We start from the raw sequence: 25626 nt of genomic DNA, 5'->3' as shown, positions 1-25626 counted from the left end.
ACTCCCTCACCCCCATCAGCATGGACAAGGGCTTTATAAAGCCTGTCTTCACCAATAATGTAAGTTTTTCCTTCTCAAGTCTTCAAACTTTGTTGTGTATATTTGGTGAGGCATGACTGCAACAGCTGTTTATTTTTGGTGTTTGCATCAAATAGCATGTTTAAAGTTTATTATGTAGTTCATAAACAAAAGTTTGTCCTTCTCAATTTAAGTTTTCAGTTGTACAACCAAGTTCCTTCTTCATACCATGTAAATTAAACTATACAGAGCAAGTGATCTTCTTTTGCACTGCATGTATGCTTCTGTTCTTGATCTGTAATCCAGTGGTGTGGTGAACCTACCCACTACAACACAATGTCATATTCTGCAATGTCTTAACTATGAACAATGTCATATCATTCTACTATTATTTAAACCGCCTCTTTATTTGCCAATCTGAAATGGGATAAATTGACAGCACACTAACCATTGATACTTATGAGTTCTTGATCTGTAATCCAGTGGTGTCGTGAAGCTGCCAACTCCTTCACAATGTCATTTCTTGCCATGTCTTAACCTGAACAATACCATATTGTGTTAATGCTATATTAAACTATCACTTTATTCCTCAGTAAGAAATGTGATGAATTGTCAGCACTGATACTTATATGTGCAAAACCTGTCATCTGTCTGCTTGTTTATCTTTCAGAGTGAGGAGGATATAAGTGTCAAACAAGTGCAGTCTCATCAGCTTGCTCAGATGCGTGTGCTGCAGCTCCCGAGAAGTGCTAACCTTTCTTGAACTCTATTGAAGTGCTGTCGGTTTTGTATATTATTTTTTCGCCATGTTTATTTGCACTGGTGGCGATCTTTGATGCCCAGTGTATGTAATCTACTGTCTGCTTGTGCTTTATTATCATAGTGGCGAACTTTGATGCCCAGTGGATGTAATATGCCATAATTTCTTTATTATACAGTCTAGGTTTTTTCTTATTCACGATGCTGCAGTTATTTTACTGTATATATATCCTGTCTTCGCAGTAAACCGGCCAAACCGTAAAATTACGGTACATAATCGGGCCGTCATGCAAATCACTATGTATGATCCGCATCATGGGCCCAGTCATCTTGGTCCGTTAACAGGCCTAAATGTAAACTGGCCCACTAGTAGATTCGAGTCTTTAATAGGCCGAGTAAACCGCCGGCCCTATTTTCACAAGAAAACTCAATGGGCTTTTAGGAGGCTGAAAAGTAGGTTGGGCCTGAAACGTGGCGAACAGCTCACGGGCCGGCAGCAGGCCGAAATAGACCCCGGCCCATGATTGTGCCAATCACGTCACAGGTCGTTAACAGGCCAAAATTGTCTCGGTCCTTATTTGGCCCAATCAGATTATCGGCTGTGAGCAGGCTGGATGCAAACCAGGCTGTAGTTAGGCCCAACTATATGACGGGCTTTTAACAGGCCGAAATAAATATAGGGCCGAAATGTTAAACGGGCCTTTAACAGGCCAAAACTAATATCAGGCCAAATTACTAAATGGGCCGAATCTGATATGGGCCATAATTTAGCCCAAAGCCTCTTAAAGGGCCGGATCTGATCTGGGCCATAATTTGGCTGAGAACATGGTAGGCTTTTAACAGGCCGGATCTCATATGGGCCTTTATTAGGCCCGGAACGTGGCAGGCTATTAATGGACCGGATCAAATATGGGCCGGCATTTGGCCCAAAACATGGCAGCCTGTTAACGGGCCGGCCCACTAGTGTCCTCAAAATCTTGTGGGTCATTAGCTGGGCCGGCCCATTATGATCGGCGAAATCTTGTGGGCCTTTAGCTGGGCCGGCCCATTATGGTCCGCAAAATCTTGTGGGCCTTTAGTTGGGCCGGCCCATTTAATCTTTATGGGCCACTTTTGGGCCGGTCCATGTGTCAACATATCATAGGCGCATCTCGCCCATTGGATGAGTGACACCTGTGCCAACGCATAGCTGACACGTGGTTCCATCGGCCAATGAGAATTTTACACGTGGAAAATCGGCATTGGTCGTGGCTGTTAGCGGGTTATCGGATCCAAAATCGGACCCGATAGCTTAACGGTGCCCGTTACGGTGGATGCCATGTGTCGGTCACCCTTGACGAAAGCACTTCTATGACACGCGATTTATCATCATGGAAGTGGACACTTCCATGATGATAATTTTGGTAGTGTCATGGAACACTTCTATGACAGCACAGGTATGACTATCTTGATTCTGTCATAAAATCGTCATGGATTTACATGCATGACAGAAAAAGTGACCTACTGTGACAAACACGTATCATCACTGAAGTGTATTTTTTTGCAGTGGTTCCTGAAGTCCTTCGCCGGCGACGACGACATTCTCGATGGCGTCACTAAGTAGCAGGAGCTGGTCGACGGCTTGATGAAGCTGCTCAAGATCAGCTGATAGAGGCGAGGGTGTCCCGATCTTTCGATGAGATGATAACTATCGATTTGGTGGAGCCGACTTTGACGATCCGACTACAAACGTGCACGACGTTGCGCCTTAGCAATCGCTAAACCAATCTCCCAAGGTTACTGACGATGCTGGAAGCACAATCAGCCTGACCACGAAGGTCTATTCCTGCACGCAATCGAAGAACAAGCAAGAATATGATAATGCAATCTGAATATTGCGAATATAGATGAAGTATTGATAAAGGTGGGGATCCGTAAGCGGTCTTGGTCTGGTCGTTGGACACAAACGAAGTACACGAAGTTGCAATGGCTAACTTTTAACTAAACAAATCCCAAGGAAAAAGCTACTAGATGGATCTACTTATATAGGAGCAAGGGGTGGAGGCCAAGGAGGTGGGAGGACGTCCCAAGGTAGCCTAAAACCAACCCTAGGTCGTACAAGGCTCATGGGCCCAAGTGGAGGTGATGCAACACCTTTGGACTTGTTGTTTGACTCGGATTCTGCTGCAGCATCAGATTGTTTCGTCCATATCTCAATGCTCCGGACGAATTTAAAGGTGAATCCAGTTGGGTTGGGAAGAGGACGAAATCTACTTTCCAACAAAAAAAGAATCACCCAATTCGGAGTCCGTATGAAAAAGTTGTTGGCGTTTTGAGTCAGGCATGTCTCTGCAATCCGTATCTGAATCCAGAACGTGAGAGACTTGGACTCTATCTTCTCTTGGCCCAAAAGTGACGTGAGAGGACTTTTTGAACAGAACCTAAACTTCTCCTTTTGCCTTATCTTCATATGTGGATTGTACAAATGTCCCATACACCTGCAATTAGACAAAACACAAAAGTGTGTGAAGTATTTTTGTTCTGGATAACATAAATAGATTATTGAATAGTTTGCACTAGAGATCACCTGAAAAATATGCATGTATGCAATATTTTTGGTCGTATCCAAGGTAGTCATGTCCTCATCATCCTCCACTTCTTGAAAATAAAGCCATCATCGGCATTGCTCAATCTGAATGTGGCTAACAAAAGAGACAAGGTGTACATGTTGTATATGTATATGTCATCCATTTTTACTTCCCGTGAATTTTGCACATATGACACATGTATACATGAGTAACTTTCACAGTTAATAAAATATAAAGCCAAAATATTATCACAAGAAGTAGAAGGCATGAAAGTATTGCTACTCAGTTTGCACATATAAGTGAAGCTCTTATTGATATGAAAAGATTGCCAATATTCATCATTAAACCATCCCAACATTGGTGAGTAAACCTTACTTGCATCAAATTTACATGCTATAACATGCTTAAATAAGCAAACATGCAATAAGTCATTTGACACAGAATCATCACCAGGATTAGAGGTCATATCAAAATGATTAAACACTGGTTCTTTTGCATCAACAGTTAATTCATTGGGTGCACTCAAAATTATTGGTATTTCAGTTGTTTGATCACATGACGCATTCATGACAGTAACATGATTCTCTAAAATAGGTGATGCGCTCAATCAATAGGTAACTCAACACATGATGTATTCAAGTTAACTAGGCATGCATCATTCTCATGTGAAGTTATATCATCAATACCTTTACAGTTACCTTGTCGCAAAGATGTAGCTGATGTAGGTACGGATGATGGCAATGTACCATACTCTTGAGATGATGTCGCGCTCACAATCTGAAGTGTGGCTGCTCTAGTAGGTGCAACGGTGGAGGAACCAAGCGGTGGTGGTGAGCATGAACTAGAATAGTAGTTGTTGTAGTCATCCAATGCATCCTCCTGTAACTGTCTCTCAAAGGTACAAGCACGAACATACATACCAGTAATGCAACGAGGAATATACTGAAATCATGCCTGAATATCATGGTTCAAACCACCAAAAAATCTATTCATTGTATCATCCTCAGATTCTTCTATGTCACAATGATGCATATAAATTTGAACTCTTGGTAGTAAGCATGAACAGTGTTGTTGCCTTGTTTAAATTGTTCAAATTTGTGAAGCAATTCACGGCGATAGTAAGGAGGGAAAAATTGTGGTCTCATTACATCTTTCAAATCTTTCCAAGTTGTGGGTTGGTTATCAATGTTTTTCTTACAATGCACACTCCACCAAACAGAAGCAAAACCAGTAAATGCTCTAGTGGCAGCTCATACTCGCTCAAGTTCAGAAAATTCATGGTGACTAAAAACTTGTTCTACTTCAAGCTCCCAAGCTAGATAAATAGCAGGATTAAATCTACCCTCAAATGACGGTAAAGAGATAACCTGACCATGTGCTTGTGTGTGTTGTCCCAACTCTCGTGATGGTGATGATGTGTCCGTCGTCCAAGAACTTCTATCTCCGGAACCTGTCATGATTAGTAGAAACAAGAAACAAAATTCGAGAATAATGTTCCTATGAACTACTAGGATGTGGTTGTAAAGTGCTCACAGTAAAGCAAATATCAATATCTTACAAGTTCTTACCATGCGGCAGGTGGTGACAGGCAATCAGCGGTGTCAAATAACTCCAAAGATTGTGTAAAGCGATTGCCAGGGGAACGTACGTATACACGGTGTAGAAATATGTGGAGCTGGGTTGGCTATATATGGTAGCAAAAGATTAGCAATAATCAATTCAAAGATGCAATGTTGAATAAACGCTCAACGACAGTACTGTGCTGGTCCTAGGCTAGACCGGACTAGAGACGCGAGCCTAGAACACTAATGAGGTCACGGCGTAGCACAACTAGCATCAATGAAGGATACTAAGTAGCTCGGGACAGCAAGATATAAGTGAAGATCACAACGGCAGTAAAGATAATGATGGAAAACAACTGCCAAGCAGGATATACAACAACTCTCTCTCCAACTTTCCTCTTGAAAAGTTTGAGCCAATTTTTTGATAACTTTTCCAAAGAATGCTACTAACTCAAGCTTTCCAATGCAAAAAGAATCACTCAATTCCGAATTGATATGAGGAGTCAAAGAATTATAAAACTGGCCTGAAAAACTGGAATAAGCTGTGTCCGCGAACTTCGGAGGGCAAAAAGACCTATTTAGAAGCCGATTTTGAGGTGTCAAATATTGAACTAGCCTCTGCAACTATTTAGATGCGGCTCGTCGCTAGCTTTCATTTGAGTACTCGCGGAGCCAAAACGGACTTCGTATGAGGAAGTTATGCCTGTTTTACTGAACAGTGCACAATACAGATTCCAATCCAAATTCAACTACGAGATTGAGTCTAGATAGATCCGAATTTTCTTTTTTTTCTTCTCTTTTTTTTCCTCACACTTTTTTTTTCTCTGACTCTTTTTTTTACTTTTTTTCTCTGTCTCTTTCCAAAACAAACTAGATAAGATGCAGATTGGATCAAGCAAAGATGTGAACGATCTGAACTATGATTATGACAATGAACGATGGGTAGCACGTGGTGGAAATTGATGGTTGGATGGTGGACAGCGGAAGGGATAACGATGCAGCGGCGACGTGACTTATGTGAACAGAACTCGAAACTGTAAACGAACTAGACACTAAGACCAGCAACTCGACACTACGATGCAACCAATAATTCAAAAATGCAAACAATGAATAGAAAATTGCAAAGGCTCAGACTGGCTTGGACAAAAGGATGAATAGATCTAACTTTTTTGTGGCTTTTTCTTGGACAATAGGTAAGAAAGTAAATCTAATCTAGGGATAACTGGAAATTCTCACCGAGCAACCTGAAAACTGATACCACTTGATAGAGGCGAGGGTGTCCCGATCTGTCGATGAGATGATAACTATCGATTTGGTGGAGCCGACTTTGACGATCCGACTACAAACGTGCACGACGTTGCGCCTTAGCAATCGCTAAACCAATCTCCCGAGGTTACTGACGATGCTGGAAGCACAATCAGCCTGACCACGAAGGTCTATTCCTGCACGCAATCGAAGAACAAGCAAGAATATGATAATGCAATCTAAATATTGCGAATATATATGAAGTATTGATAAAGGTGGGGATCCGTAAGCGGTCTTGGTCTGGTCATTGGACACAAACGAAGTACACGAAGTTGCAATGGCTAACTTTTAACTAAACAAATCCCAAGGAAAAAGCTACTAGATGGATCTACTTATATAGGAGCAAGGGGTGGAGGCCAAGGAGGTGGGAGGACGTCCCAAGGCAGCCTAAAACCAACCCTAGGTCGTACAAGGCTCATGGGCCCAAGTGGAGGTGATGCAACACCTTTGGACTTGTTGTTTGACTCAGATTCTGCTGCAGCGTCAGATTGTTTCGTCCATATCTCAATTCTCCGGACGAATTTAAAGGTGAATCCAATTGGGTTGGAAAGAGGACGAAATCTACTTTCCAACAAAAAAAGAATCACCCAATTCGGAGTCCGTATGAAAAAGTTATTGGCGTTTTGAGTCAGGTATGTCTGTGCAGTCCGAATCTGAATCCAGAACGTGAGAGACTTTGACTCTATTTTCTCTTGGCCCAAAAGTGACGTGAGAGGACTTTTTGAACAGAACCTAAACTTCTCCTTTTGCCTTATCTTCATATGTGGATTGTACAAATGTCCCATACACCTGCAATTAGACAAAACACAAAAGTGTGTGAAGTATTTTTGTTCTGGATAACATAAATAGATTATTGAATAGTTTGCACTAGAAATCACCTGACAAATATGCATGTATGCAATATTTTTGGTCGTATCCAAGGTAGTCATGTCCTCATCATCAGCGATGCCTCGGTTGACAAGGCGACCGACCTTGTCGAGCAACTCATGGGTGACAATGCGAAGCTCCTCAAGGCGCTCGCCAATAAGGAGGAGGAGGCCGCCGGCTGGAAGATGCTGCATGAGCAGAGTAGTGCCTCGGGGATGACGCTAACAGCGGTCGTCGAGGAACTGATGGGTGACTTGAGGAAGCTTCGAATCGAGCACGAGTAGGAGGTGGAGGAATCCGTGGCTGCTTTCAAGCAAAGTCGTGAGGAATTGCAGAAGGAGCTGGAGGATGTCGTCGCCCGGTGATCCATCGATGAGTAGAGACAGTAGCGACCCAGATCGTTGTCTGCAATTTCCTTCTTCTCTTGCCCCCGTTTCTTTCGAGCTTTGACGCATGTGGCATTTTAAATTATCCGAAATATGTAAGACAATTATTATCTACGCCATTGTAAATTCGTGGTCGTATTATCCGTTGCCATTTTATTTGTGGTCGTATTATCCGTTGCCCTATGTGGCAATTTAGATTAGGGCGGAATACGAGTTGAAAACACGAACAATGCAAATGATGCCATGGGATCACAAGCAAACACCATCCGTTCAGGTGCTTTAATTAACCCATTAATGGAGAAGTTGTGAGTGAGGCGGGCGGCGGCTGGTGCATGGAGGTCAAAGAGCTCACTTCCCGGTGAGCATGGGCAGCCTTGCTGCTCGCACGTGTCCCATCGAGCCTGCGAGGTGGACAGGATGCACGCATCCCACCGAGCCTGCGCGGCGGACTGCTCGCACGCGTCCCGTCGAGCCTGCATGGCGGACATCTCGCGCTCGTCCCGTCTAATCAAACAGCTGCACGCATGCCACCGAGTATGGTTAAATTTTGACATGGTTAATATAATACAACCGTTTGCGATATTAACGTGTCAGCTTTTTGTTTCAAAAAGGACTTCGTTGGCTACTAATGTGTGCGCCTCTTCTCAAACTGGACGACTTTTTACCATGGCATATATGTGCCATGTCATGAAACCATGCCAAGTTTCATGTTTTTGGGTGAGTTTTTGATTTACTGGGATTTAAAAACCGAGATTCTCAATGTTTTAGGACGACGACAAGTTTGTAATTCATTCCCATTCCATAAATGAGACCTAAACATGCACCCAATGACACATGTACGATTTCCCACCCATTTTGCTTCACTGGAGCATGTGCTTGTAGTTCAAATTTAAATTATGGACTACATTAAATGCGTAGAAAACTTAGTAATTAGTAATATATATACAATGTACAAACGAACCCTGAACAGTTTCAAATTTCAGCATGACACTCCTGTTATTCTATGTTGCCTGTAGAAAGCAAAGTTCAAGGCGAGAAGAGGCAGCGATTATTGTTTCGCCCACAAGAGGGGCATGTTTCCCTAACGGAACCACGAGGGTTGCGATCGGCTTCGGTTTGTAAGAGGCTTGTAATATAGCTTTGCCCAAATTGGACAATTATAAATACCATGTAGTGACACCATGGCAAGTTTCATGATTTCCTGGTGAGTTTTGGAATTACTGAGATTTAAAAACCGAGATTCGCAATGTTTGTGGCCAAGCCAGGACGTCGAGACTGTTGAATTTGTTCCCATTCATTCCATGGGACCTAAACATGCACCCCAAGGAAACATGTACATTTTTTCTAGCCATTTTGGTGCACTGGAGCATGTATTTGTAGTTCGGATTTGAATTATAGACATTAAATGCCTAGAAAACTCAATTAATGAATAAAAAAGGTCAAACGAACCCTGAATAATTTCAAAGTTCAGCGCGAATCTCCTGTTGTTCCATGTTGCATGTAGAAGAAAATACGAGGCTACAAGAGGGAGCGATTATCGTTTGGCCCACAAGGGGACATGTTTCCCTATCGAAACCACGAGGGTTCTTTCGACAGGCTCCGGTTTGTAAGAGGTTTGTAATAAAGCTTGGCCCAAATTGGCAATGTTTTTACCACGACATATGTGTGCCATGACGTGACACCATGCCACCTTTGATGACTCTCTGGTGAGTTTTGGATTTATGGGGATTTAAAAACCGAGATTCGAAATGTTTGAGGACGAGCCAGGACACCGGTATGGTTGTAATTCGTTCCCATTACTGGCATGGGACCTAAACATGCACCCAAGGACACATGTATAATTTTTCTAGCCATTTTGGTGAACTGGAGCATGTATTTGTAGTTCAGATTTGAATTATGGACATGAAATGCCTAGGAAACTCAACTAGTGTATAAAAAGGCCAAACGAACCCTGAATAAGTTTAAATTTCAGCATGGATATCATGTCATTCCATGTTGCCCGTGGAAGAAAATACAAGGCAAAAAGAGGCAGTGATTACGTTTCGCCCAGAAGGGGAACACGTTTCCCTATCGAAACCACGAGGCTTCTTTGAGAGAAGCTCCGGTTTGTAATAAATCTTGGCCCAAATTGGACAATGTTTTTACCATGACATATATGTGCCATGACGTGACACCATGCCACCTTTGATGACTTTCTGGTGAGTTCAGGATTTACGGGGATTTAAAAACCAAGATTCGAAATGTTTGCGGACAAGCCAGGACGTGGGTATGGTTGTAATTCTTTCTCATTCCTGGCATGGGACCTAAACATGTACCCAAGGACACATGTCTAAATTTTCTAGCCATTTTGGCGAACTGGAGCATGTATTTGAAGTTTAGATTTGAATTATGGACATTAAATGCCTAGGAAACTCAATTAGGGTATATAAAGGCCAAACGAACCCTGAATAAGTTTAAATTTCAGCACGGATATCTTGTCGTTCCATGTTGCCCATAGAAGAAAATACAAGGCGAAAAGTGGCAGTGATTATGTTTCGCCCACAAGGGGGGCACATTTCCCTATCGGAATGACGAGGCTTCTTTGAGAGAAGCTCCGGTTTGTAAGAGGCTTATAATAAAACTTGCGCCAAAATGGACGAAAAACATTCCTCGACATATATGTGCCATGTCGTGACACCATGCCAGGTTTCACAATTTTTGGGTGAGTTTTGGATTTACGAGGATTTAAAAACCGAGATTCTTCTCACGAAATGTTTTCAAATAACACACGGTTCACTCACGAAAGCAGTGTGCCTACCAAACCATGGCCGATGCCCCCCTGCTGCGCGCGTGTCTGAGTCGTGCGTTCTGATTGGCCAGAACCCAAACCCCATGGATCGTACGTGTGCACCGTTGGATGCTCCCAGATCAAACGGCAACCCTAAGCCCTTTCGACAGCACATGCAGTACATGGGTAAACACTGTGCGCATGCGTCGTGCTAGCTCACGCATATCGGTTTCTCGCCACTCCTCTTATCGGTTTCCCGCCTCTTCTCCCATCGTTTTCCCGCTACCAGTGTTAGTGCTCATTGAAGGCTAGCGGTGACACACCGGCCATGTAAATATCTAAAGCACAAATGTGTGTGATAGGAGGTAGTAGGTCACATAGGGTGACCAGCGTGAAACGCCTTAATGGCACGGAGGCAATTCTTATCAGCAAGGGGCGGCTTCCCATCCACTAGCCTAGTCGAATAGAACGCAGAAGTTAAGCATGCTCGGGCTGGAGTAGTCCAAGGATGGGTGACCCGATGGGAAGTTGCATATCTCAAGCTTCATTTAAATGCCATGACACGGTCATTATAGAGATATATTATATCTCTATAGTGACCTATCATGGCAATTATATAAACCTTGGGATCCTTGTTTTGCTAATTTGTAGACTATGTTTTTATGGGTTATTTTTGCTCTAAAAAATTAAAGAATGATTGACTTGACCTGTCATGGCGATTATATAAACCTTTTTCTGGTTGCATGCAGGGTATAGGGGGCAGGGTGTTCTTCTCGAGCATGTCACCCTTGTGCGGCTTATAGAAGCGGCACATATCTGTGGGCTCCCTGAGGCATATATACTATCCTTTACCAACAATTAGGGGGCCCCACACAATCTATCCCTTTGACCCAACAACGAGAAGGGTTTGACCATGATGGTTTCCTATTGATACTATTAAGGTACACGTGCATTGCACGCATGAGATTTGGTAACCAAATTATGAATAAATACCACACTATAGCATGTAAGCTTTGAGTCATATATGCATGATGTAGATGTTCGTTTAATTCTTATAGTTCATCTCATTCAAAATCAATTAGTTTTATAAAAAAATCTATTTTAAGATTCATGGAATTGTGCATTGTAAAGCATAAAGTAAAAACAAAAAGTGACAATTCATTTAGAAAAAAAAGTTTGGGCAATTAAGATATTGAAGATTCTAGAGAACAAAGGAGAAGTTCTTGTGTTTTGAGGTTTGTGCATTATGCTTAAGTTCAACCATGGAGTCTTCTAGATTGTACATGTGGCAGAATCTGGTGGAATGTAGATGATATCCAACGGCCAGTAGTGCTCGGATTTGCCATCTCTGTACTGTCGGATTGGCTTCATCCAATGACCAACTTTCAAAGTTATTCGCACACTATATAGGGGTATAGATATGGATGTGTCCCATGCTAGACCAAATAAAGTTTGAGCGCATGCGTGGGACGACCCCCCCCCAACGCCGCCGCCTCGAAGTTGGGAAACCGACATTGTACGTATTGAACCAGGCTTGGAGTCGGGTACGGTGTTTGGTTTGTAATGTAGTTGGTGGCCCATCGAAGTTGTGCATTCGGGATTTAAACACATCACACACCACCGTACCCATACATATTTTGGGCCGCATGCAGTGTATATGGGGTCTTCTGATCGACCATGTCTCCCTTGTGCGGTTTTTTGTGACGACACGCATATCTGTGGGCTCCCCAAGTGTATATATATCATCCCTTTGACCATAATGAGGGGCATGTGTTGGCCATGAATGGATTCCTCCTAGTTCGTGTTAGGGCTGGTCACCGTCACATGTTGCTCAACCAAAGCTCGAGCTAATGCGTTGTCAGGATTCCCTCCCACATGCTCGGATTGCTGGGTTCGACCTACATCATACCCTGTGTATCTCGTCCTTAACTACCTTGCCTTCATGGTTGTTGTCTGTATTGAGAGGTAGGCACCACATCTAAATTGTACATTATTCTATATTGAAAACACATATCACCCCTTCCCAACGTACATTATTTTGGGCCGCATGCAAGAGGTGCTGGTTTTGTGGTCCCTCTCGTGCGATTTTTATGATGGTTCAATCTATTGGCCCAAGCGGTTTATCGACACAACAGCTGTCGTTTGACCAAATGATAGATTCATTGGTTCGTCTTATGGTAGGTCATGGCCACATGCATGTATGACCAAAGTATCGATCATTACGTGCATCCGCCCTGCTAACACGAAGTGGGAGGTGGTGGGCCAAGCATCCTAGCTAGGTACGACATTATGTCATTATAGATATATATCCAAGGGTGATTTCGGGTTTGCGAGGCAGGTGCCACCAAACATATGCATTGTGTATTTAAAGTTTTAAACATCCTCAATATTCCTACTTATATTTGGCCACTTCTAGGTGGTTCTTGACTTCCGGCCCCTCTCATCGATCTTCGACGACGCGCCCAACCATGGGCCCGTGTGGTCAAAGTTGTGCATTGGAATTTTGAACATCACAGACCACCCTTTTCACTCATATATATTTGGGCCACATGTTGGTGTGGCTGTCTTGTGACCCTCTCTAACTTTTTTTGCTGCAAAGACTCTGATGACGCTCAACGGACACGGGTATAATATCTTCACCATGTGCAATACAAGTGCGTTGTGAATCACCATGCCTGCGCAAGCGCGAGCAAAGGTGGAGGTACTGGCTCAACCTTGTGCGATGCAACTGCGCAGTAAAATCACCACGACCGCGCAAGCGCGAGCAAAGTTGGTGGAGGTACTGGCTTAACTGTGTACGATGCAAGTGCGCTGTAAAATCACCACCTGTGCAAGATAAAGGCGGGTAAGTTTGTTTGGAAATTAGGACGAACCGTGTGCGATAGACCAACTAGCTAGAAATATCAAAACAAACTACCCACCTTGAGCGTTGCAAAAATCGGCGGTTCCGCCACTTTTCCTTATTATCATACACGCATATTGTTATTGGACCGTGCGCGATCTTGGGCACTCCCGCCCCGCATCAATTCCTTTACCCAAATTTTAGTAGCCTCGTACTTCAACAGTCGCCCACACTCCTCCAGCATCGACCTTATAGTAAAATTGTAGTAGCCGAGGCATTTGAACCGTCGCCCTCCCTCGTCCACCACCATCTCCTCCCACCATTACTAAAAATTTCGGTAGCCGCGGCTTATCCTCAAACACCCCCCTCCACAGTCCCCCACCCGCCCCCTTCGCCCCTCGAACCCTAGATCGCGGCCGCCGCCGGCAACCCCTGCCGGTCTGCCCATTCCTCCTAGCTTAGATAATAAAGTTCAGGTTACCCAGCGATTCCCATACTGTCGCCCCACTCCCCTGAGTTCTTAGATGAGGCCTGCGGTGTCCCTCCCCGCCAGATCCATATCCCCTGCTCTAGAATGTCGCATCCTAAGCTTGATCACGTATCCCGGGGAGCCCGACGAGCGTTCGGCCAAGAAGAGGTTTATCGTGGCCTCTCCGGCGGATGTTGGCGAGGTGGCCGCCGTTCACCCCGACCTGTCGATCCCGGAGCAACACGTCGCCGAGGAAGCCGCTGAAGACGTTGACTACGTTGCCATGCCGAAGGCTTCATGTCAGCAGGCTAGCGTATTACTGTATCTCGGGAAAGCTGACTACGACATCAAGCTCGACCACAGCGACGGCTTCACGCGGGCCATGTCACAGGTTAAGTGGTCGATCGCCAACCCCTCTGGTTCAACCACCATCGATCTCTTCGACGGCCCTGCCGCTGATCTCCTCCGCCAAGCGGTCAAGGATTTGCTATATTTATACGCCATCGAGCCCATTTTGTCATTTCTGAAGGACACGTTCTACGGCGGCGGCTTGGGATCTTCAATTGCCAAGTCAGATCTCATCGACCATGACCACGAGCATGAGGAGGGCACCCACAAAGGTTCTTCCAAGGTGAAACAACCCATCTGTGACATCAGAGAGCGCACCATGGGTCTGTGCTCTTCCAACTGGAAGGATCCCGTCCATGAAATACGAGGCAACATTCTATCAGCAAATCTTACCTTTTCTAGCTTGCCAACCCGTACCCTTTGTTGTACTAGCATTTGTCATGCGGTGCTTTAACTATGCCGTGTTTAATTATTTTAGTTATGCAAAAATGAATTATTCAATAGGGCTATGTGATGTTTAAGTATGAATTTTCCACTTCAGTTTCACGAATGGCTATATTTGGTTGTTTATAGTCAGTAGATGCCTTGTTTATCTGTATTTGGTTGTTAGGTTGGTTGGAGTGAGCATTTTTTCAGTTATCGAGCAGATGCCTTGTTTATATGTATTTGGTTCTTAGTTTGCTTACAGTGAGCATTTGTCCAGTTATCAAGCAGATGCCTTGTTTATCTGTATTTGGTCGTTAGGTTGCTTTTTTTAGCATTTGTCCAGTTATCAAGCAGATGCCTTGTTTATTTATATCTGCTTGTTAGGTTGGTTGCTGTGAGCATTTGTCCAGCTTTCAAGCATATGCCCTATTTATCTATATTTGCTTGTTAGGTTGGTTGCAGTGAGACTCTGTCCAGTTTTCAATGGCTATATTTGGTTGTTATATTGGTCATTTATGTCTTGTTTATTTCAGTCATTCAAAATGTGTTCTTCATTATGTGCAAGTCGAAACTGTGCCGCTCAACTACATCAATACCAGTTTGAACGGCTATATTTGGTTCTAGTTATTCCTGGTGTAGTTAACACATGCCCTTTATTTCAGTTTTACACATTTATTCAGTGTGATGTTTAAGCATTACCTATGTTCTATTCATTTTCAACAATACTAGTTTGAATTGCAATATTTGATGTGCTGTCGGTAACATTGCCTTCCATTTTATATCTGCTTTAACAGTATGCTGAAACCAACACATTCAAGCGATCATTTGGAGATGATGTTGTTAACCTTTGCTATATTTGTCTGATGTTAAGGTTGTTGTACTTATCATGCCTTTCCACTACTTATGCAGGACAACAACGGGAGTGGCCACCATTTTCCGCCGAGGTTAGCTTCATCCCTCAGCTTGTACTCCCCCCGTCGTTCCATAATGTAGTGCATATATGATGAGGTCATCAATACCATTGTTACACCCACAGCCCCTGCTGCTATACATACTGGACCAATTACTAGAGCTCGCGCACGCCAATTAAATTACCAGGTACTTTCGTTTCTTGGTAATGATTCTAATGTTCATGAGAATATGATGCTGCCTAAATTGGATACATTTGTTTTGCTTACAAATGAAGGGCCTAGCTTTGAGAAGGATGAACATTGGAGCAAGAACAAGCATGGAGATGATGGCATGCGCATGGGGAACAAGAACGGAGTTACAAGTGATGATTTCAGGACGTTGAAGCCACCATAATGCGTGCATGAAGCCTTGGACGAAATATACAAGATGCTACTTCATAACTTTCGTCCAGAGGCTATTCTAGGTGCTGCGTCACCTTATTATTGGGCTAGGCCCATGTAATTTCGAAATACTTGAGTATAGGCTGTTTTTAGAGTACGTATGTGTGGGGAAACAAGAGATAGGGTTGGTTTCGGACCCCTTCCCCAAGGGCCACGAAATCCCCCCCTCTTCCTCCATATATACAGCCCTTAGGGCGTCGTTTAGACTTTGAGTTTTGTTTAGATTAAAAGTTCGCCATAGCTGCAACTTCGCGTACTTCGTTTGTGTTCAACGACCAGACAAAGGCGTCACAGAACCCCACCTTGATCAATAAAGCTTTCATCTTATATTCGCAATATCCAGATTGCAATTTCAGTTTCTCGCTTGTTCTTCGTTTGCTCGCAGGAAACAGACCCTCGTGGTCAGGTTGATCGTGCTCCGGCATGGTCAATAACCTCTCGGAGTTGGTTTAGCGATTGCTAAGGCGCGACGTCATCGCACGTTCATAGTCGGATCGTCAAAGTCGACTTCCACCAAAGCGATATCCATCATCTCATCGAAAGACGGGACACCTTTGCCTCTATCAATATAGATCCAGGCCTGGACACTTGTTAGCTTCTAATATTGACTTGTTGCTTCTAGGTACATATGCCCTTGGCAAGGATCCACGCATCGACCCTTTTTGCGTATGGGGCAATGAGATATTCATGAACAAGCATCAAGTGAGGAAACTGATAAGGATTATTAGCCAAAATATACGAATGGTGGCAAGCAAATTATTTGTTTATTCTCTATCCAACACAACAGTGAGCTGTAGGATGGTAACTACAAACTCTGCAGCCTTCTCTTTTTACTGCCCATAATGAGTAGTTAGACAACAATGTCTGAATCTTTTTCCTTCGCAGTGGTTCCCGAAGCAGTTCAGTCAGGATTACCTCGCAAAGTTCATGATTAGTGGACATGCAATGAAGGTTAAAGTATTTCATCTAGACTACAACGAGCATCGAGAAGTTGTAATGAAGACATTGAAGGATGGACGGGCAGCCATCACAAGGGGTTGGCCTAGAGTCCTGCACGCATTACGTATGGAGGAGGGCACAATATGGGCATTCCGCTTCACCTTCTCCAGCAACCAGAATGTCTTTCGCCTCTCTATTTATAGTCTTTAGTACAACTGTGGTTCATCATTCTTTACTTGGTGCTTCTGTAGTTCTTCAGTATATGTACCTGTGCATCGAATTATGCATTTGTGGTTGAACCTATATTTGTAGGTTCCACTACGTGTGCCATCAATCTCCACTGCACACACGACCTTCTCTTGAAAACTGTTTGCATTAGGCCACCTTGCGCAAACGTTTACCACATAAAAACTGTGTGTGATGGACAGCCTTTGCCACACAGTTTCTTCTACGCACCGTGTGTGATGCATTCAATAACGCAAACTATAAAATTGTTAATATCGTGTGCAATGGCAACGCTATCACAAACGATTTAACAGGGTAAATTGTGTGTGATGTACCTCTGAACGGAAACGTTTTCCTTGGAGCGACTGTGTGGGATGTACATACGAATGGAAACGTTTAGCGGGGACTGACTGTGTGGGATGTACTTGCGACCGGAAACAATTTTGCCTGTATAGTTGTATTTTTTAGCTCTATTGTACGTATTACCGTATTTGAACGCTCGCCGGTCGCACACGACCTCATTTTGCCGAGCGTGTGTGCCAAGAGGGCATATCCCCGACGGTTTCTGGATCATGCGGGAAGGACCCCCCTATCTCCCACACTCACTTGGCGATGGTTCCAAATGTCGTCACGGAAAGGGGTTAAAAACCGTTTGTATAGCACTCACACGTACCAGTGCATGGAACAATCAAAAATTATAGATACGTTGGAGACGTATCAAGCATCCCCAAGCTTAATTCCTGCTCGTCCTCGAGTAGGTAAATGATAAAAACGGAATTTTTGATGTGGAATGCTACCCAACATATTTATCCATGTAATTCTCTTTATTGTGGCATGGATGTTCAGATCCGTAAGATTCAAAACAAAAGTTTATATTGACATAAAAACAATAATACTTCAAGCATACTAACAAAATAATTATGTCTTCTCAAAATAACATGGCCAAAGAAAGCTTATCCCTACAAAATCGTATAGTCTGGCTATGCTCCATCTTCATCACACAAAATATTTAAATCATGCACAACCTCGATGACAAGCTAAGCAATTGTTTCATACTTTTGATGTTCTCAAACTTTTTCAACTTTCACGCAATACATGAGCGTGAGCCATGGACATAGCACTATAGGTGGAATAGACGGTGGTTGTGGAGAAGACAAAAAGAAGGATACAGTCTCACATCAACTAGGCGTATCAACGGGCTATGGATATGCCCATTAATAGATATCAATGTGAGTGAGTAGGCATTTCCATGCAACGGATGCACTAGAGCTATAAGTTTATGAAAGCTCAAAAAGAAACTAAGTGGGTGTGCATCCAACTCGCTTGCTCACGAAGACCTAGGGCAATTTGAGGAAGCCCATCATTGGAATATACAAGCCAAGTTCTATAATGAAAAATTCCGACTAGTATATGAAAGTGATATCATAGGAGACTCTCTATCATGAAGATCATGGTGCTACTTTGAAGCAAAAGTGTGGCAAAAAAGGATAGTAACATTGTCCCTTCTTTCTTTTCTCTCATTTTTTTTTATTTGGGCCTTCTCTCATTTTTTGGCCTCTTGTTTATTTATTTTTTGTCCGGGCTCTTTATCACATCAGCCGAAGTGGTTAGTAGCCTAAACCCCGGATGCAGCCGACCAGTTCGAACACTGGGGGCTCGTCATCATCCCTCAAGTCAATCCTACAACTAAGTGTAAGTTATAAAGCCATTATAGCCTGATTGCCTCATTTCTATGTGCATGGACCGCCTTTGGGAACCGAGACGTTGGCTAAACGTAATGATTGCCTAAGGAACATCCTCTATATAGTGTACAAAGGGGTCGGAACCGATGACTGGCCACTTTCAGTTTAACACGGCAACACAGGAATTAAGAAAACAACACAATCATATGATGGAATATAAAGCCGCATTCATTTAAAACAAAGGAAGTTTTTTACATCCAACTACACTTCGGCATTCCGAAGTACTACTTAAAAATACAAAGTGTCCTTGGGACACTTGGCCATGGTCATCCGGGCCCCTTATACCACCTCAGCAAGGAACTGCTCTGCGGTATGGTCTTTCCCTTGGGGGGGGGGCTACGACCGGTGCTTCGACGCGCCGATAGTTCATCTTCATGCAGGCATACGCCCGCTACGCACCCTCCAATCACGTGGAACGCTTCCAATGAGCCACTTGGGGGATGACCTATTGTAGCCGAGCCAGGAGCCCGAAGAAGCTGGTCGGTATCTCCTCCGTGGGCCATAGCTTGACACAGTGGTCCTGAAGCGCTGGCTTTGCCATGCGGAGGACCTCCATCGGCTGCTTCATCTCATGATTCAACAGCTCCAGACACGATGGCGCCTGGAATTGCTACCAGAATGCCTTCTTTTCATTGTGGCCCTCCAGGTCGACGAATTGGCGGCCGACGTCCAACACGCTCTTCGGGAGATCCACGAAGGCCTCTGTGGAACGCCAGATTTGGGTGAGCTCGATGAACCCGTTGCTGCCAAAAACACACTGAAGTAAAAATGGCTTACCCATAGTGATCTGTCCCACTTGCTGGAGCACTTCGCGTTCGGCCTGGGCCTATGTCTGGACCTTGGCATGCACCGGGTGTAGCTTCTCGAGTTCTACACTCGCCCCTTTCTCCTTGTTTTGAAAGGCGTCGCGTTCCTAGTACACGCCCTTCAGCGCCTCCTCTACCTCCAGGACCCACGCCTGGTCCTTACCCCTAGCCACCTTTTCGGCAGCTAGGTCCTTCTCAGCCTTAGCGGCCGTACCTTTCTGCTGCTTGGCCTCCTACTGACCTTTCGCTAGCTCAGCCTTTTGAGCGCCTCCAGCTCTGTGATAACAGCTGTACAACTGTTAAGAGAAACAACTCGGCGTCAATATTACAAATTTATTCGCATTTCCAGAGTAAATCTGACAAACATGGAAACCGCTTGGTCTCACCTTGAGACAGCTCGATTTACTTCTACATCAGATCGTGGTCCTCCTCGGACCTCTTGAGCTTCCGGTTCATCTCCGTAATCTCCACGGAGGCGGAGTCTGGAGCCGAGGTCAATACCTACAAACACCTTCCTTAGTTCCCGTTTGGGATGTCAATCCTCTGGTAAAACCCTTTTGAAGGTCAGCTAGAGTCTTCGGGGCTACTTACTAAACAAATCATGTGGCTCCACTTCGACCCCAAAGCCAGTTTCTTAATACTAGCTTTGGGCTCAGGGGCTTCTGCGAACTGGAGGAAATAACCTGTTGTAGGGTGGAACCCTGAGTGGAGTTCTTTTCACACTTGGAGGGAGAAAAGGATGAACACAATAACATCGAAAGGAAATTCACTCAAACAAAACCAATCACACATCCACTAGAATAGCATAGTTGAGATCCCACTACTATGAAAAAGCCTACATAGTAGTAGCGTGTTGAGGCCACCCGGCAGAGGAAGAGCGACCCCCACGACAATAGTCGGCATTATTCTTCTGTCATATATGGTGGACACTCTCCCTCACTGTTTTTTTGACAATCATCCAAGGAGCCCCGATAGACTTGAAGTCAAACCAAAATGTCGTTAAATGCTCTTTCCAGGAAATCCAAGTGTCGGGGTACACAAACAGGGGTGTGTGTTTCCCCCTGTGTCGTGGAATTGTCACGGTAGATGTCTTTGAGCTAGGACTTAGTCGTGGAGCCATCGCAACTAGGAAGCTTAAAGGGGTTAAGCGGGACAAGGAACACGAGGGTTATACTGGTTCGGCCCCTTACGGTGAAGGTAAAAGCCTACGTCCAGTTGAGGTGGTATTGATTAGGGTTTCGATGAGCAGGGAGCTTGATTGCTATGCCTGGCTCTTGATGAGATCTTTCTTGTCCTGAACCGCCGCCGGGTCGTCCCTTTATATAGAGAGGTTGACGCCCAGCGGCTCTCAGAGTCCCGGCCGGCTCATAACAGTGTCCGGCTCGGACTCTTATCTATTCTTGCCTTACACTACAAGTTTAATCCTAACGGCGGCTAATGCTACGGGCCTTAAGCCATCGCTGGGTCTTGGGCCCGTTACTGACACGCCGTCTTCATCTTTGGTACCGGGCTTCGCGTAGTAACTATCATGGGTAACCCGGCCCCTCCTGGGCGGGTGACTCCAACGGTTATATCCTCAACATTAGGCCCCAAATTGATTTGAGCCGGCTCATGTCAATCTTCAATCCTTTCGACAGAAAATCTCCGGCTTATAATTGTGTGAAGGCTATAACCCGTCGTGACGTCATCTTCTGGATTCCGGGTAACCCGCCGTGAATTCATCTTCCATTAAGTCCATTTTTTACTCCACCATATCCGCAATGGATCTTATCTTTAACTGCCGCCCCGAAAATCGAGGCGTTTATATGGCGAGATAACCACGCCGTGGCCTCCTCGTTTCTCGCGCCCACTTATGAGCCTCACCTTATAAATAGCCCGGCCCATGAGCCTCTGGTCACTTGTCGCCTCTATCTTCTTCCTCCTCTCGCCTACTGTGCTGTCGCCCGAGCTCCGCCGCCGCCGCCGCGGATCTCCTCGTCCTCACCAACTCCGGCCGCTGCATCAACCTGTCGTGTCCAGAGAAAACGGCGGCGACCTCCGCGACTCACCAGCACCCGTAAGCCCTCGCCACTCCATAGAGTAGATCCACATTAGGTTCTTTGCTGTTCTTCCCGTGTTCTTCGCCGTTCCTCGCGAGTTCTCGGTAGATTTCATTTTTACCACCTTTCTTGATCTTTGGACTGTATAGAACTGTTGCAGTAGTTGTTTCACGCCCGTTTCCAATGTACATAGATCCCTTCTCATTGTATAAAGGCTCCGTTCGAACTTATGAACTTCTTCTGCGTCTGTTTTAGGTCTAGAAACTTTTCCTTTTAGTCAACCATTTTGATCCAAAATATTCACTGCGATCTGTGAAACTTGTTTCACCACACTTAGTAAAAAAACTGCATCTGCTGAGCTATGGCGGCTTACATTTCCGGCTCAAAGAAGCCACGCGCCGTAAAACTTTCCGGCTCATTTATGATAAAGCTGTAGACAATTTGAATTACTCTCGCTACCTTCAGCGGCTTAGATAACCCGATGCACTTAGCCATATGTCATTAGGCCCCTTCATAAGCCGCCATTTGAAACATTGAACTGTAAACTTCCTCCGGCTTATAATTGAACCGGACATTTCCTTTTATCATAGGCTTCCGACTTTCACCATGCCTCCCAAAGCTCCCAAAGCACCCATCACGTGCAACTGGCTGAGGTCCAACATCACTGATGAAACCTTAGCGGACTTTGTGAAGACGGGCTACCTGCCCAAAAAGGATGTCATGTCTTACCATGCCCCTGACCCGTCAGAGGAGAGACCGCAACCAAAGGAGGGTGAGGTAGTGATTTTTGCTGATCACATGAGCCGGGGCTTCGCACCGCCCGGCTCAAAATTCTTTAGAGACGTGCTGAGTTTCTTTGATCTGCGGCCACAAGACATAGGACCCAACTCTGTGTCAAATATATGCAACTTCCAAGTGTTCTGCGAAGTCTACCTTGGAGAAGAGCCCAGCCTTCTGCTCTTTAGAGAGCTATTCTATTTGAACCGCCAGAATGAGTGCGCCAACGAACCGAGCCTGGAACTTGGTGGAATCTCCATTCAACGCCGGAGAGACTGCCTCTTTCCTTACGCTGAGCCGCCCAGCCATCCAAAGGACTGGAACCAGACGTGGTTTTACTGCCAGGACACGTCTCCGGCTGACGAGAGCCCTCTGCCCGGCTTTCGTGCCGTGCGTCTGGAACCAAACCACCCTCTGCCCGACAAACTATCTCAGGCGGAGCGTCAACCTCTGATCCCCACCATCAACAAGATCAAGGCTCTCCTGGGCAACGGCCTCAACGGCATTGATCTGGTCCGGGTTTGGATCTCCTGGCGGGTGATCCCCTTGAGCCGCCGCCCCGGCTTAATGTGTGATTACACGGGCCGGAAAGATGACCCCCTGCGACATAGCCGCAACGATCTTCCTGAAGACGTTGTTGAAGATATGACCAAGGCCCTCTTGAATGAGAGCTTGGCAGACTGCGGGAGGACCGGCTTAAGCCCCTTCTGCAAGACCAACCCGGCCCAGTGGTAAGCCGCTGATCTGAACATCTTATTTTCTCCTTTAAATAGTTTTCGTCTGAACCTTAAGAAATCTTCATTGTATTTTTCAGGCTGATGATAAATTCTGGAAGGTCAAGTATGACCATGAGGCGGCCAAGAAGGCCAGGAAGGCTAAGAAAGCCGCCAGGAGAACCGCTCCTCGCAAGAAGGGAAGCAGGCCTACTGCTTCAGAGCTGCTTCAACTAAGTGACAGCTCCGAGTCAGAGGTAACCCCTGAACCTGTACGCTCTTGTTGTATTTCTTGTTTATTCCTGTCCACCTTATTGATACTGATCATCAGCAGGATGACACCGGAGCAAGTAACCCGGTGACTGAAGAGGTAATGACACTTTCCTCCGACTCGGAGCCCTTGCCAAGGCTGAAAGTCCGAAGAGTAACCCGGAAAGTAAGAATTTCACATCCTTTACCTTATCAAGATCCTCAATTTCTTTTGAAGCAACAGATTCATGAGAGCCGGCGGCACACCCGGACCAACAAGGATGCTGACCTCTCCTCCGGTTTACCTGAGGCGTCAAGGAAGCGCCGGACCGAGGTTATCTCCAACTTATATCCTTTTCATCCTTTGGCGGGTGTTATACGTCAACCGCTCAATTCTTCTGATTCGAATTATCAGGAAACTTCACCCTCCTCTGGCGACTCTATGCAATCGAACCTGCCGGCTTTCAAGACCGTACGCGGGTAATGATGATCATCTCTTGTCGTGCTTATCTTTACTCATACTTTTGTACTAACCTTGTGTCCTTTCAGTGCTCAAGCAAAGCTCAGTAAAAGAGCAAAGAAGAATAAGCCGGTCGAAGAGCCGGTCTTGCCTGATCCGGAGGTTTCAGCTCAAGAGCCGCCAGCTGCCTCTGCTCCTGAAGCCACCACTCCAACTGATGAGCCAGCCATGGAGACTTCCACCAACCCGGATATCTCCAGCCCGGCTCAGCCGGCCGATGACCCGGACGTGGTAATCACCCGGACGGAGTTTGTCGAGCCGGGGAGACCCACCGCGGTGGCTAAGTGCTCTGCGAAGGAAGAATTGCTAGAGCGCCACCGGGCCAAGCTGGACATCACCAACTACGCCAACCTGAGCATTGGAGAGATCATCTCCGGCTATGTCAATCAAGTGCACAGCAGCCGGGACTTGGAGATTGACATGGTGAAGCAGATACAGCAGAAGTCTGAGGTACCACTCTATTGCTTACTGCATAATCATCTTTACCATACTAGCCCCCAAGTCTACGACTTATGATAGAATATGTTGTAGACTTAATTTCCGGCTTACTTCCATGAACCGGTAATTTGTAGATAGAAACTTTCGACATGCATTAGCCCCCAAGTGCCAAGTGTCTTTGCTTGGAAAGTGCTTGGGACTTTAAAGTTGCATAATAATTGTTCATACTATAACCCGGAAATTGTGCAGGCTGCTTGCAAGAAATTCGAGGCTGACATCTCGGAGCTTAAGAACCGCCTGAAGACTCAGGAAACTGAGACCCGGAAGCCCAACGCCAAATTTGAATCCAGCATTGCTGCTCAAGAGAAGCTGAAGAAGAAGTTTGAAGCTGAGAGGAAGACTTGGGCCGAAGAGAAGGCTGCTCTGGTAAGTCGGGCCGAACAGGCGGAGAAGGCTCTGACGGAGAGAACCGCCGAACTCTCCGGCTTAAAACGCCATGTGTCACAAATGGTCGCCGCAATCTTCGGTAAGTCCTTCTGCAGGCTTTGAACAAGTTTACAGTCTTTATGTCTCATAACTCCCATCATTGAGAACGGCTTATCTTACTTTGTTAAACAGGTCCCAGAAGCGCCAACCTCAATCAGAACGTGCTGACCAAGCTGAAGGCCGTGTACACCCTGGTGGAGCAACTCTACACCGGGTCACAACGCGCTTTGGCCGAGGTGGCCCTATCCAATGAGGTTCCGACTCACCTGGCGGAAGTACTTCGCCGGCTTGCCGTTCTTCCTCAGCGTGTCCAAGAGCTGCGACGGGCCTCTGCAAGAGCCGGAGCCATAGCTGCTCTGAGCCGGGCCAAGGCTTTCCTTCCAGAGCTAGACCCGGCTGACATTGCACTTGGTTACCCCAGCTTGAAGGAAGACGGCACCCCCTTCGACCAAAAGGACTTTGCTGCCTGCGTGAAGATCGTGCGCCCGGTGGCCACCCTGATTGGGAATGACACCGATCTGACCAAGTATCAGCCGGGCTACGATGCAGAGAATCAGAGGATCCCCACTCCGCGTTATGAAGCCATCAGCTTAGTCCCGCCGACTCGTAAGCACACCTTTGCCCCGGAAATTGACCCGGCCGGGTTAATTGACGAGGAAGCTCAATTTGAAGCTTTGAGCGGCATTGACTGGAAATCGTCAACCTTCCAGGTCTTGGGAACAGCCGGAGGAGCGGAGAGGGATGAGCCGGAAGCTTCGACCCGGCAAGCATCTTGACTCTTTAGGCGGCTTGTTAACCAATGCTTCGCCCTTTTGGGCTCGGGGAGTCTTGTAATAGAATAGGACCAACATTTTAACTTTGTCGTGCCATCGTGCACATGTTGAATGCTTAAGTCCATTGAAGTTGCATCCTTATATTCTTCCGGGTCATAATTGATCATTCATTTTCCTTAAGCTCAAATAGCTGTCTTTAACTATCCTGCATAGAAAACAAATCACAAGTCTCTAGGCGGCTTACCGCACTG

The 25626-nt window shown here is 45.5% G+C and overlaps 1 protein-coding gene across 1 annotated transcript in view; it reads left to right on the top strand.

Moving 5' to 3' along the window:
• LOC141027153 (uncharacterized) overlaps positions 1-25378 on the top strand; it is a 57094-nt gene extending 31716 nt beyond the window's left edge. Inside the window, exons 2-3 of the mRNA XM_073504122.1 lie at positions 24366-24642; positions 24735-25378. Of these exons, the coding sequence (XP_073360223.1) occupies positions 24366-24642; positions 24735-25378 (921 nt within the window). The remainder of the gene's footprint in view (positions 1-24365; positions 24643-24734) is intronic.
• Positions 25379-25626: the final 248 nt, after the last annotated feature.

This window comes from Aegilops tauschii, chromosome 7 (genome assembly GCF_002575655.3).
Source record: "Aegilops tauschii subsp. strangulata cultivar AL8/78 chromosome 7, Aet v6.0, whole genome shotgun sequence".
In the NCBI taxonomy this organism is placed as follows: Eukaryota; Viridiplantae; Streptophyta; class Magnoliopsida; order Poales; family Poaceae; genus Aegilops; species Aegilops tauschii.
This window is presented reverse-complemented; position numbering and strand designations above follow the sequence as displayed.